This window comes from Muntiacus reevesi, chromosome 5 (genome assembly GCF_963930625.1).
Source record: "Muntiacus reevesi chromosome 5, mMunRee1.1, whole genome shotgun sequence".
Lineage (NCBI taxonomy): Eukaryota > Metazoa > Chordata > Mammalia > Artiodactyla > Cervidae > Muntiacus > Muntiacus reevesi.
Window position 1 is genome coordinate 87,948,182 of NC_089253.1, and position 14,735 is coordinate 87,962,916.

At 50.4% G+C, this 14,735-nt stretch overlaps 1 protein-coding gene across 1 annotated transcript in view; it reads right to left on the reverse strand.

Moving 5' to 3' along the window:
- Positions 1-7,193: 7,193 nt before the first annotated feature.
- PLOD1 (procollagen-lysine,2-oxoglutarate 5-dioxygenase 1) overlaps positions 7,194-14,735 on the reverse strand; it is a 30,435-nt gene continuing 22,893 nt past the window's right edge. Inside the window, exons 15-19 of the mRNA XM_065935743.1 lie at positions 13,047-13,112; positions 12,307-12,411; positions 10,709-10,855; positions 9,702-9,827; positions 7,194-8,081 (exon numbers count right to left, since the gene is read on the reverse strand). Coding sequence (XP_065791815.1) covers positions 7,926-8,081; positions 9,702-9,827; positions 10,709-10,855; positions 12,307-12,411; positions 13,047-13,112 — 600 coding nt within the window. The 3' untranslated portion in view covers positions 7,194-7,925. The remainder of the gene's footprint in view (positions 8,082-9,701; positions 9,828-10,708; positions 10,856-12,306; positions 12,412-13,046; positions 13,113-14,735) is intronic.

Consider the following 14,735-nt stretch of genomic DNA (forward strand, 5'->3'; position numbering starts at 1 on the left):
CAAACCGATGACGTACTGTCAGGACTCCCGCTGCATCACGGGGGTCGTAGTTCCGCCAGGCGCCTGTCAGGTCTGGGGTGGGCGGGGCCACGAGCTGTCAAGGGAAAAAGAAACCAAGGGCGTAAGTTAGAGGTTCCCGCTCTTCTCTTTCGTTTGTTGCCCTAGAGCCCGACCCCAACAGCCAGAGCCTGTCTGCTCTGCAGTCCACGCTTGCGTTTGGTAATTGTAGAGAAGAGCTCTCAAGAGAAATTCAGGAAGCACGCCTGAGCCTGCCGCCCTTCAACTAACTTTGAGGAAGTAAGAATAGCAACAGTCCCTGAACAGGGTACCCAGGGTATATCGTTCTAACTTTCACAGCAGCCCCAGCTGGCTCAGAGGGGAGATTACTGCAGCTCACATATGGCAGCTCACTAGGCCTCATTATGTGCCAGGCATTGGGGGCACAGCAATAAACAGGCTCCTGGTGGCCTCAGCGACGGAGGAGAAGGCTCCAAGGCTGTACTCTCCAGTATGTAGTCCCTAGCCATGTGCCACAAGCAAGCTCCTGAAATGTGGCCGGTGCAAACTGAGATATGTGAGACTCGGTAGGAAAGGAATGTCAACGATCTCATATTTTTATGTTGTGTGTAATGATACAGTATTTTTGGATAAGTTGGGTTAAATGAAATATACTACTGAAATGAAGTTCACCTGTTCCCTTCTACTGTTTAAAATAGGGCTACTAAAAATCTAAAATCACACAACTGGCTCGCTGTGATATTGTGGTTTATAATAGTAACTATTTATTTGGTCTTCATTCACTGTTCCTGCCACAGAGCTCCTAAATACCTGATAATTACCTATATAAGAGCCACAGGGGCATCATTTGTTATATTTAGTTGTGTCCTCTTTTTCTGAAATACCTTCAGAGCTATTCAGATAACAGTGAAATGACTGTCTTTTATGAATCATACCTTTCAGACACAACTGAATTTATGTTAATGAGACAACTTTTGGAATGCTCCTAAGGATGGGGGCTGGTTGCCAAGGAAACCCTATCACCTGATTAGAGGGTTGGAACTTTCAGCCCTACCACCCTCCTCCACCTCCTGAGAGAGGAGTTGGAGATTGACTTGATCACTAATGGTCAATGATTTAATCAACTGTGTCTATATTCCCAGTAAAAGAAAAACTCTTGTCTTGTCACAGAAAGAATTCAGAGACAGGGAGGTTAACAAAGAAAAGCAAGAATTTATTTAAGCAAAAGTACGCTCTCAAGAAGGAAATGGCAACCCGCTCCAGTATTCTTGCCTGGACAATCCCATGGACAGAGGAACCTGGTGGGCGACAGTCCATGGGGTCGCAAAGAGTAGGACATGACTGAGCGACTGTCGCTCAATCAATCATGCTGTCAAAGGGAGAGCAGACACAGGCAAGTAGCTGCCCTGAGTTTTCTTAGCAAGCTGGTTATGTGGTACATACAAATGAAAGGGTGGAATAGTCATTTGGAACTGCAGGCTTGGGGGTCATATTCCCTGATTTTCATCCCAGCTTCTCCTTCTGGAGGGGAGGAGGGATTTTTGTCCTTATTTAGCCTTGATTGAAAGTGTTGTGGCAGCAGTGTGTAATGGGTGTGTAATGCAGCCTTCTTGTCTGCAAGGCTGATTTTACTGTAATGAGAATATAATGAGCAAAAGGTTTAGACACCAGAGATTCCCGCCTTTTCTCAGCTTTGTCTGCCTCCAGTACACTTATCACCCCAAAATGTGTGGTTTCCTATCAGTCTGGAGGTTCCTACTTTTCTTTGTCTGACCATTACAGATGTGTGATTTTCTGCCATCCAGCCTGTGCTTCCTCTGCTATCTAGCTACCTGCATGCTTTAATACTTACATAATGAGGTCTTCATAAAAAGCCCTGAACTACAGTCCAGAGAGCTTCCAGGCTGGTGAACATGTGGAGGTGCTGGGAGGCCGGTGCACCCAGAAAGAGCATGGAAACTCATCACTCCTGCCCACATACCTTGTCCTATATATCTTTCATCCAGCTGTCCTTTTTATTAAAAATTTTTTATTCATTTATGTATTGAATTTTGGCTCTGCTGGGTCTTCATTGCTGCACAGGCTTTTTCTCTAGTTGCAGTCAGTGGGAGCTACTCTCTAGTTGCAGCGTACAGCCTTCTCATTGTGGTGGCTGCTCTTGTGGCAGAGCACAGACTCCAGGCACAAAGACGTCAGTACTTCCAGCTCTTGGGTCCTAGTGAACAGCCTCAGTAGTTGTGGCACACAGGCTTAGTTGCTCCGCAGCATGTGGAATCTTCCTGGACTAGGGATCGAACCTGTGTCCCATGCACTGGCAGGCAGATTCTTATCCATTGTGACAGCAGGAAAGTCCTGTGCTGTGCTGTGCTCCATCACTTTAGTCGTATCCAACTCGTTGCAACCTCATGGATGCTGGGCTCCTCTGTCCATGGGATTCTCCAGGCAAAATACTTGAGTGGATTGCCATGTCCTTACCCAGGGGATCTTCCCGACCCAGGGATCAAATCTGTATCTCTTGTGTCTCCTGCATTGCAGGCAGATTTTTTTACCCACTGAGCCATCTGGGAAACCCATGGAAAGTCCTAGCTGTTTTTAAGTGATATCCTTTTATAATAAACCAGTAATCTAGTAGCTATTTTCCTGAATTCTGTGAGCCAATGTAGTAAATTTAGTCAAACTTGAGAGGGGAGGGATCATGGGAATCTCTAGTTTATAGATGGTTAGTAGTCAGAAGCACAGGTGACAACCTGGACTTGCTATTGGCACTTGAAGTGGGGACAGTCTGGTGGGACTGAGCCCTTAATCTATGGGATCTGATGCTTTGTTGTTGTTCGGTCATTCAGTCGTGTCTGACTCTTTGTGACCCCATGAACTGCAGCACACCAGGCTTCTCTGTCCTTCACCATCTCCTGGAGCTTGCTCAAACTCATGTCCATTGAGTCGGTGATGCCATCCCACCATCTTGTTCTCTGTTGTCCTCTTCTCCTCCTGCGTTCAATCTTTCCCAGCATCAGGGTCTTTTCTAATGAGTCAGCTCTTTGCATCAGGTGGCCAAAGATTGGAGCTTCAGCCTCAGCATCAGTCCTTCCAGTGAATATTCAGGGTTGATTTCCTTTAGGATTGACTGGTTTGATCTCTTTACAACCCAAGGGACTCTCAAGAGTCTTCTCCAAGACCACAGTTCAAAAGCATCAATTCTTCAGTGTTCAGCCTTCTTTATAAATAGTGTCAAAATGGAGTTAAATTTGTAGGACACCCTTTCTGTGTCTACTCAGAATTGGAGGATTGCTTGGTGTGGGAAAAACTCAGACACATTTGGTGACCAAAAGTGTCTTAAGTGAGTATTGTGTGGAGTTTAAGGAAAAACACTCAGACTTATGGTTCATATTATACAGTTGTTCCTCGGTATCAGCAGGGATTGGTTCCAGGATCTCCCTAGGTACCACAATCCTCGGATGCTCAAGTCCTTTATATAAAATGGCATAGAACAGCTCCCTCCATGTGCAAATAGGTATTTGAGTATGGAAAGCCAACATTGTCTCTACTGGACTGCACTGCTCTAGGGTATAATCTTGCCAGATACCTCAATAGACAAATTGTTTGCCTCTGGACCAACATTTTTCATACTTTTCATGGGGTTGAAATGAAAAGACACTTGCTCTTTGGAAGAAAAGCCATGACAAACCTAGACAGCATATTAAAAAGCAGAGACATCACTTTGCCGACAAAGGTCCATATAGTCAAAGCTGTGGTTTTTCTAGTAATCATATATGGATGTGAGAATTGGACCATTAAGAAGGCCAAGCAACAAAGAATTGATACTTCTGAACTGTGGTGCTAGAGAAGACTCTTGAGAGTCCCTTGGACAGCAAGGAGATCCAACCAGTCAATCCTAAAGGCAGTCCACCCTGAATATTCATTGGAAGGACTGATGCTGAAGCTCCAATACGTTGGCCACCTGATGCGAACAGCCAACTCATTGGAAAAGACCCTGATGCTGGGAAAGATTGAGGGCAGGAGGAGAAGGGAGTGACAGAGGATGAGATGGTTGGATAGCATCATCAACTCAATGGATATGAATTTGAGCAAACTCCAGGAGATAGTGAAGGACAGGAAAGCCTGGCGTGCTGCAGTCCATGGGGTTGCAAACAGTCGGACATGACTTAGCAATTGAGTAACAACTGGACCAGCTTATCAGCTCCCAGTGAGGTCAGAAGGAGCTGTTCTGCCCTTTCTGTCGTAACTGAACTAGTAGCCTCCCCTCCTGAGAGTCATCTTTGGACTTTGGACTGTGAGGCCACACCCAGACCCTGCCTCCAAACCTGTACTCCTGCCTCTTAGAGCAGCTGTCTGATTGCTTCCTCCTCCAAACTCCCTGGCTAAGGGAACAGTCCGTTCTCCAAGGGCATGAAATAAATTCCATTTCCCTTCTTTGAGGAGGCCTGAAGATTCTCCCTCCTAAGCATCTGTCCTGTCCATTCCTTCCTGTGAGCTCTGGCCGAGGTGCAGGTCACTTGCTTGAGCCACTGCAGAAGCCTTGGAATCCTTCCCCAGCCTTCTAGCATGAGCCTTCAACCAGCACCCCCACTTTCTCTCTGAAGCATTGCATCTAGCTCTGAGGCCTCCAATGACCAGACTCCCCCAACTTTGCTGATGGTGTGATTGTGGGGGCGCAGGGCAGGGGTGGGGTACAATTGCAGGACATCTCTTCAACATTATCTATTTCTATTTTGACGGACATTTCCACAGTGGACCTGAATTGCATTTGGCATCGGAAAAAATCTTAACACTTAAAAGCAACCCTACGACACACACTTGTATGGCACAGACCAGTTCAGAAAGGACACTCAAGAAACTGAATAGACATGTCACTTCTGGGGCGAACTAGAAAGCTGGGGGTCAGAGGTGGGACAGAGATTAAGACTTGCACTGTTTGAATTCACAGTGCATGAACTGCATGCATGCTCAGTGCTTCAGTCGTGTCTGACTCTTTGCAACCCTATAAACTGTAGGCAGCCAGACTCCTCTGTCCATGGGATTCTCCAGGCAAGAACACTGGAGTGGGCTGCCATTCCCTTTTCCAGAGTGATCTTCCTGACCCAGGGATTGTACTCTGGTCTCTTAGGTCTCCTGCATTGACAGGTGGGTTCTTTACCACTAGCGCCACCTGGGAAGCCCCTTCGCCATGGGTTATTTTAAAAACAAAAATTTATTTTTAGAGAGAAGGGATAAATTAAGGATTTGGGATTAGCAGATAACACAACTATTGTTGTATACAAGGACTGACTGTAAAGCACAGGGAACTATATTCAATATCTTGTAATAATCTGTTGTTGTTCAGTCACTAAGTCATGTCTGACTCTTTTGTGATCCTACACTCCTTTGTCCATGGGATTTCCCAGGCAGGAATACTGGAGTGGGTTGCCATCTCCTTCTCCAGAGGATCTTCCCAACCCAGGGATCAAACGTACGTCTCCTGCTTGGTAGGCAGATTCTTTACCACCGAGCCACCAGGGAAGCCCAAAAGCCTATAGTGGAAAAGTATATATAATGGAATCACTTTGCTGTATACCTGAAACATGTCAATGAATTATACTTCAACTTTTTTAATTAAAAAAAAAAAACCACCTCCTCAGGACACGTATGAAAAACCCCTGAATGACTTCAACTAAGTAAAGTCCAACTCTCCTTAGCCACTGAAAATGGGTTTTGCTATCTGATCCCCTCCACATCACCCATACCAGCCAACCTGCTTCTCAGTCCCGCCTATGCCTTGACAGGTCCATCTCCTGACCTGGAGAATGTCTCTACCTATTGGAAACCTCCTCCCTCTCCAAGGCCCAGCTTAAATGGCATCTGCTAGCAGGCTTCTCAGTTTCCCCATGGCTCAGTCAGTAAGGAATCTACCTGCAATGCAGGAAATCCAGGTTCGATCTCTGGGTTGGGAAGATACCCTGGAAAAGAAAATGGCAACCCACTCCTGTATTCTTGCCTGGAGAATCCCATGGACAGAGGAGCCTGGCAGACTACAGTCCATGGGGTCTCAAGAGTCAGATACAATGATTAAAGCACCACCAGCAGGCTTCTCAGTCTCAGCACCACTGGTATTGGGGGCAAGTCTTTGTTGGCAGCCAGGATGTCTTGTAGGATGTCTAGGACCATTCCTGGCCCTGACTCACTACTGCCAGCAGCATTCCAACCCCCTTCCCAGGTTGTGACCACCTCAAATCCCTTTAGACATTGCCAAATGGCCCTTGGGGGCAAAAATCACCTAGAAAAACTAAGTTCCCCACAGTTCTTACAGTCATTGTGACATTTATCACCCTGGGTTCACAGTGAACTGCATTTGGTTTTTTTCTGTCCCCATCCATGACTACAGGGTACCTGGGAGGTGGGGGTGGGGAGCACGGACCAGATTTCTGCTGAAATCATATTCAAATCCCCATCCTTACCACTTACTTCTGTGACTTTAGGTCAATTACTTGGCCTCTCCAAGCCTACATTTCCTCATCTATAAAAAGGCAATGCTAGCCCCCACCCCAGAAGACTGCATGCTGAGTGCCTGACATGCGTGATGGCCAGCCCACAGCAGGGATGGACAGAGGTTGGCACTTATTAATAATAAATGGGCTTCCCTGGAGGCTCAGGTGGTAAAGAATCTGCCTGCAATGCAGGAGACCCAGATTCAATCCCTGGGTCAGGAAGATCCCCTGGAGAAGGGAATGGCTACCCATTCCAGCATTCTTGCCTGGAGAATCCCATGGACAGAGGCTCCAGTTCGTGGGGTCACAGTCAGACACAACCGAGCAACTAATACTTCATAACATTAATAAATGCCTTGACGTGTTATGGATGCTACAGGGTGTGGCAAGATCACCAGAAGTTCTCCGTTCCCTGATGTTCACATGCGCAGGAAGGGTGGTCAGCAAAGGCTTCGGACCCAAACACCTGGTTTGGATCTTGAGAGATGACACCATGCGCTCCAGGTAGCAGAGCCTGGCTCACATGGAGGGTTTACGGAATATACAAGTGAGACAGAGACCACATGTGACTCAGTGTGAGACACAAGTCACCCAATCTGCTGACACAGCCAGCCTTCCTCGATATTAAAACCTCTCCCTGCAGACACCCGCCCTGACACGTGTACACCCGCCTACCCCAGCATCTCCCACTCAGTGGTTTGAATGACCTTTAATAGGAACACTGTTTCTGTCTGTCCCTCTCTCCGAAGGCATCCAGGACAGGATGACGCAGTGCAGTGTGAGGACACACCACTCCCCACTCTGCCCCGCCCCCAGCAAAGGTCAAGTAGAGGATGGAGCTGCGACATCCATGCACTTCCTGTTCCCAGAAGGTTTTCCGAGTCACCATCTTCAAGGGACAGCGTTCTGCTCCCATGACAGGAGCCAGGAAGGATGGGGCTGCTGCAGTTCCAAGGTCACGTGGGGACTTGAGTCTGACCCAGGTCTCAGTGTAAACCCTGAAGCAGAAGGCCCCGAGGCTGCAGCTCTGCTGGGGAGAAGCTCTGGGGTGTGACTTCTCACCCCTAGAGTCTCTCTGGGCAGCTGGGTCAGCCCCTGTTGTGCTCAAGCACTGCCCCCCGGAAGAAGCAGAGAAAGTGGGACTGGGTTTTTCAAGAAGATGAGTGAGAAAAAACCAGTTGCTACAAAGCAGTGAAAGTGAACAGTTTTTCCCGGGAAGACATCCAGAGCGCCAGGAAGGTCCCAGCCAAAGAGCTGTGCTCTGCCTCTGGCCTGCGGCCCCGTCTCTCCGAAGGTGGCTCAAAGGCAGTGAGAGGTCAAGAGCCTGGAGGCTGGATCCAGTTCCCTGGGCCCGAGGCACCGGAGGCTGCTGGGCAGTGGTTGTTGACCAAGAGGAAAAGGTCTGTGGTGGCCGGTCCCGGCCAGTTAGGGATCGACGAAGGAGACTGCGATGTAGCGGGTGCCTTTGGTGGTGGGGAGCCCCTCGTGGTAGTGTGTGAGTCGCCCGGGGTGCATCAGGGTCCAGCCCTTCCGTGGGGCTCGGATGGAGCAGTTGTAGCGCAGGAACCGACAGCCCCCGCCCTGCGAAACAGGAAGTGTCGATTCCCCGACAGGAAGTGCCAGTTCCCCTAAGGGACACCGGGCCCTCCCACCCCGTGCCAGTTCCCCTAAGGGACACCCGGCCCTCCCACCCCCACCCCCACTCTCCCATCTGAGCCATCGCAGCCAAGGGGCCCCTCAGGACAGCCTGCCTGGGGATGCCCCGTGGAGCGACAGCCATGAGCTGCCTAAGGAAGACACTCAGCAAAGGACAAGGAATCAGAAGCACTGGCCTTGGAGGCAGGCAGCACTGGGCAGTGACTCTGACCAACGTGAACCTCAGTTTGCCCTTCTGGAAAATGGGCATTGAACTGTACAGGGTTGTGAGAATTAAATGAGATGATACAAATAAGAGCTAGCTTAGGGCTGGGTTTCTCAACCTTAGCACTAAGGACATTCTGGGTCAGATAATTATTTTTTAATTGTGGCAAATACATAACATAAACTTTACCATCATAATCATTTTCAAGTATACAATGATTAAAAGTACATTTACACTGCTGTACAGTTATCACCACATGGGCCAGATAATTCCTTCTTATGGGGGAGCTGTCCTGGGTACCCCTGGCCTCTACCCAAGAGATGCCAATAGTATCCTCATAGTTGTAACAACTGAAAATGTCTTTAGATATCACCAGTGTGTGCTGAGAGGGCAACACTGTCCCCTATGAAAACCCCTGATACATTGTAAACTCTCAAAAAAATGATAGGTGTTTTATGGGTATCCTTCACAGTGCCTGCCCAGGGCTGAGTTCCCAGAAGCTTTTATAAATAGTAGCTTGGGACTTCCCCTGCGGTCTAGTGGTTAAGACTTTGCTGTCCAATGCAGAGGGTGTGAGTTAGATTCCTGGTCAGAGAACTAAGATCCCACATACTTCATGGTCAAAACAACAAAAACATAATGCAGAAACAATATTCTAACAAATTCCACAAAGACTTTTAAAAGAAAATAGCAGCTTAAGGAGTAAATGGTGAATAAATGGCTGTCTCCCTAGCTGATCACACCTAGAGAACCTTCTTTGGGGCCCTGAGGCCCCCAACTACTCCCTCTGAACTCTCATGTCTTCCTGTTTTCTCCATTCTCCCCTCTGGTCACAAGCCTGTGCCCCACACCTGTTTTAATCTTGTCCTGCCATTCCCAAAGCTGTCCTCTTATTTCAAGAGTGATGAAACCCTAAACTTTTTATTACTAATAGCTATTCTTTTCCTTGATTACTTATTATGGATTCACATAAGCATTACCTGGATGAGCTCATTTAATTCTCACAAATCTACAGGGGGGGTCCTCTTGGTTTTCCCATCTAAGATATGAGGGAAATGCTAAGAAACATGCCTGGTTACACGTTACACAGAGCTGGTGAGAGGGAGACAGGACCCAAGCCCAGCCAGTCTGGCTCCCAGACATCCCAAACCCTTGCTCTGTTATGTCTAAAGCCTTCTCCCCCCGACCAAATTGTGCTCTGAGTCCACCTCTTCCAAGAAGCCTTCTCCACGCACCAGACACCCTCTCTCTAGGGTTCTCTGGCCACCCTGACTGGCCACCCTGTGAGCTGCTTACTCCCCAGTCAGCCCTGCCCCTGGCCCAAAGTGCCCCCTGCTTACCTCATAATCCACTCCAACCCGGTTCAGGGCAATGTTGATGGTGAAGGTGGAGGCGTCGTGATGTGGCACCAGTGAGGGTTGCTCATCGGGCTTGTAGCGGACGACAAAGGCCAGGTCGAATTGGGCCTGTGCCAAGGAAGCGGGACAAGAACTGGAGTCAGAGAGAGGCCCCCAAATGCTGGGAAAAGCAGGAGTGCACAGAAGGGACCCCTCATCCAATCGCTGTAAAGTCGAAGAAGACGGCAGATCTGCTTATGCTGTGTTCTCCAGCGTCTGGCATAGACAAGGTTCTCAATTAAAACGTGGGGTGGAAGGGAAGGAAGAGAAGGAAAAGTGAAGAAAGGGAGGACGTGGAGGGAGGGAGGGAAGAGCAGGAGAAGATGATGATGGAGAGCAGGGGCGGGGAGGAAGAGAAGAGAGGAAATGCACATAACCCTTAGGACTCTTTCTGGCTGGTGATTCCTTGGGGGCAAGGCCCTGGCACATTCAGAGCAGGTGTTTGGAGAAAACCAGAGTAAACAAGGAGGAGGTGACCGAGTGAAGGAGGGCAAAAGCCAAAAGAGGCAGCCAGACACACGAGGGAGGGAGCTAAAGGAATGGGCATGCCGGTCAGCTAACGGGGCTTGTTCGGTGGACTAGCATAGGAGCCTCTGGAGCAGGATTTAAGTACACAGAGAAGGATGCAAAGGAGTGAGTCAAGGCTGGAGGCAGAGTGGCCTCCCCTTAGGAACTAGATGACTCCCGAGGCCCCGCCCCCTGGACACCACCTCCCTAGGCCCCGCCCCCTGGAGCCCGTCCACGAGGCCCCGCCCACATGACCCGCCTCCCGGGACCCCCGCCTCCCGAGGCCCCACCTTCCGGGGGTCCTAGCCTCACCCCTGATGGGAGGAGATGCCACTCCTGGAGACCAAATATTCTCCCCCAAGCCTGGAACTCCTTCCTCCCCGGCAAGCCCCAACCACACCCACCCCACGCCCTCATCCCGGCTGCACCCCAGGCGCGCCCACCCTGGTGTAGTAGCCCGGGTAGAGTTTCTCCGTCATGGGGGCGATGTACTCCACCAGGAACTTGTGCCACTCCCGCTCAAAGTTGATCTGGTTCATGTGGATGTCAATGGTTGGCACGTTTTCGTAGCCACCCTGGATGCGGTTGTCCTGGACGTGACCAAGGAGAATGGTAAGCAGAATTCTAAGATCCAACCCCCCCCACACACACACCATGAAATCCCAGCTCCCTGCTGTAGTGCGTGTTCAGTCCTTTCAGTTGTGTCTGACTCTGTGCGACCCCACGGACTGTAGCCTGCCAGGCTCCTCTGTCCATGGGTGATTTTCCAGGCAAGAATACTGAAGTGGGTTGCCATGCCCTCCTCCAAGGGATCTTCCCGACCCAGGGATAGGACTCTTAACGTCTCCTGCGTCTTCAGCATGGCAGGTAGATTCTTTACCCCTGAGCCACCCAGGAAGCCCCACCCCTGGTGTACATGCTCTGTCTAAATCCCCTTCCTTTGACCTGTGAACCTGATGGGAGAAGGTTAGATTACAGGACAAAAGTGAAGGGGTTCAGGAGATGTAATTAATGTAACATTAGTCTACTGCCTTTAGGTTCATCCAAAGAGAGATCATCTCGGGTGGGCCTTCAAGGAAGGTCTGGAAGACAGAGATTTTGTGTCCTGCTGGTCGGGATAAAGCAAGCTGCCTGAAATGATACAGCTGCAAGGAAGTGAGTTCTGTCACATGAGCTTGGAAAAGGACCCCAAGCTTCAGATAGGATCCCAGTGCCTGCTGACACCAGGACTGCAGCCTTGTGAGATGCTGAGCCGGACTCCCAACCCACAGAGACTGGGAGATAATAAATGGGTATTGTTTTAAGCTGATAAGCTTTGTGGTGATTTGTTACACAGCACAGAAAACCAACATAGAGGCCACAGGTTAGTTGGGATACTAGAGCTCCATTGCTGACCGGGTCACTGGAGCACAAGGGTTCACCAGACCCCACATGTGGGCTATTTGAGTTACTGGGTTCTGCAAATGAGCTCTGCCACCAAGTATGTCAACTGGGCAGTAACCAGAACCATGCTTAGTCTAGCTGCCAGCCCAATGTTAGCTGGTCCCAGCAGCACATAGGCCCAGGGTTCATGTGCCTTTAAAAATGGTTCCTGAACTTTCTAAGATGCTTGCAGGTATGAATTCCTCCTTCAGGGAATGCACAGCCTGTGTCACATGCACCATGCCCCTTGCTTCTGCTGTCTGGTGATCTTGACATGGCTGTCGCTTCCAAATCCTTCCAAATCTCATTCCTCCCCCATCTCCATGCCCAACCTGGGGAAGGAAGTGAAATCATTCTAATGACAAACCAGGAACTGGAAACCTAGCAATTCAAGATGAAGGCAGCTCTAAGTCACCCAGCAGCAATGGCAACTTGAAGAGTAACACTCCATCCCATTTCTCACTCCCTCTACTCCTAAGTGTCTGCAGGTACCCCTGCCAATGCCCCCATCTCCAGGAGTCCCAGAGAGGTTGGCTAACTTGTCAAAAAAGAGCCCCGAGGGCAGGCATGGGAAAGGGGCAGCATCCCGCCATCGCAGTCCAGGCATCTGGACCCCCACCTTGTTATCTCCCAGAGACCACTGGCCGTAGTGCTCCATCTCCTCCACCAGCTCATCACAGGCCGTCTCCGTGAAGATGGGGAACCAGTAGACGTCCGGGCAAGGCTGAGGAGGGCGGAGATTTGGTCACAGGGTCCAGAGAAGCATCACTTCGTCCTCCCACTGCCCCCATGGCCCTCTGCAGACCCTGCTGCAGGCAAGGCCCCTCATGTGGCCTATGTCCAGTCCCACATCCCAGTCTGTGAGCCCTCCGTGTCCCCACAAGTGTCCCCAGGGAGCAGGAACTCAGCAGGCTGCTGAAGGGAGGAGGAACCAGAGCTCAGAGCTGGCCCTTCTCAGCCAAGGTCACAGAGCTGCCGAAGCCAGGAAAGGAATATGCAAATCCAGAGAGCAGAGGCCCACAGGCTGCAGGAGAAGCAGAGAAGGAAGCATCTGTTTCTCACTCTAGGCCCACAGTTCACAGCTGAGACCACAGCTGGGGACATTTTCTTCTTTCCTGCTCTGGCCAGGGAAGAAGCCTCAGGCCCCTCCGCCCCTGAAGACTCCAGCTGCAAAGTGCCAGCAAGATGCAGGGGCACCCCACTGCGTGTTCCCTCGCCCCAAGCAGCACCAGAGCACAGGAAGGTGGTTCCTGCTCCTCCCCCAGGTCAGCTGGCCTTGTTGCTCTGCCATCTGTCCCCCGCAGTCACTGCAGGGTGTAAGCCCAGCAGCTTTGTTCACAGAGGGCGCTGGGGCCTTACCATCTCCACCATCTTCCCCGCCAAGGCCTTGGTGTAGTTCTCGTGGATGTACTTCTCCTTCCAGTCCTGTGGGGAGGAAGGGGAGCTGGGGTCCTTGAGCCCAGCCTGGGCCAGTTGGGACTAACACACAGGGGCTGCTCCAAGAGGGAGTTCTGCCCCCCAGGCCTGGTGGGGTGTGGGGGTGGTGGGGGTGGGAGTGAGGGAGCTTGTATGCACCTATGCCAAAAGAGGAGAGTGAAAAAGTTGGCTTAAAGCTCAACATTCAGAAAACTAAGATCATGGCATCCAGTCCCATCACTTCATGGGAAATAGATGGGGAAACAGTGGAAGACTTTATTTTTGGGGGCTCCAAAATCACTGCAGATGGTGACTGCAGACATGAAATTAAAAGACGCTTACTCCTTGGAAGGAAAGTTATGACCAACCTAGACAGCATATTAAAAAGCAGAGACATTACTTTGCCAACAAAGGTCCATCTAGTCAAGGCTATGGTTTTTCCAGTGGTCATGTATGGATGTGAGAGCTGGACTGTGAAGAAAGCTGAGCACCAAAAAATTGATGCTTTTGAACTGTGGTGTTGGAGAAGGCTTTTGAGAGTCCCTTGGACTGCAAGGAGATTCAATCAGTCCATCCTAAAGGAGATCAGTCCTGGGTGTCCATTGGAAGGACTGATGCTGAAGCTGAAACTCCAGTACTTTGGCCACCTCATGCAAAGAGTTGACTCATTGGAAAAGACCCTGATGCTGGGAGGGATTGGGGGCAGGAGGAGAAGGGGACGACAGAGGATGAGATGGCTGGATGGCATCACCGACTCGATGGACATGAGTTTGAGTAAACTCCGGGAGTTGGTGATGGACAGGGAGGCCTGGCATGCTGCGATTCATGGGGTCGCAAAGAGTCGGACACGACTGAGCGACTGAACTGAACTGCCTACTGTGTCATGTGAGCTGTTTGGGCACACAAGTGTGTCCATGGGAGTCCATGTTTGCATGTGTGTGTACATGTGTGTGCTGTGTGTATAGGTCCACCTGCAGGTATGTGCCTGTGCCCACATCAGCCACAGGCTTGCAACATCTAGTGATGCTGTCAGAACTTCCTCCTCCTCTGATCAGCACAGCACCCTCAGAGGTGAGGCAGGCTGGGATAGCACACCCATTTTAGAGCTGAGATAACTGAGGCCCCACAGATTCTGGACAAAAGATAACGGAAACACTAAACAACTTCCACTGCCACTTCTCAAGAGCTGAGAGCAAAATCAGAGTGCTGGGAGCAAAAGCAGGGTACTGAGCATGCCCCCTGCACTCAACACTAGAGGGCAAAACACCTAAGCAACCGCTCTGGCTACACCCTGCCAACTCTCACCCTATATAAGGAACAAGCTGACCCCTCCTCAGGGAGAGTGAGCAAGGGAACCTGTTGTTAGTTCTCACTCCCTACTGCTGCAGAAGGGGCCCCAGTAAAGCCTTGCCTGGGAAAAAAAAAGATAACCAAGGCCCCAAAGGTGGATAGGCTTAACTGAGTCACAGCTGATGGACCACAAACCTCAGCCTCTAACTCCTGGTCCCTCCTCCACCAGATGGCGCTGCCTCTAGAGACACGCTCTTCTCCACGCTGGAATCCTGCCTGACAAGCCCTCTGGGGTGGAGGGAGCCAGGGGGGACGCACGGGGTCCCAGCCAAGGTCAGGCTC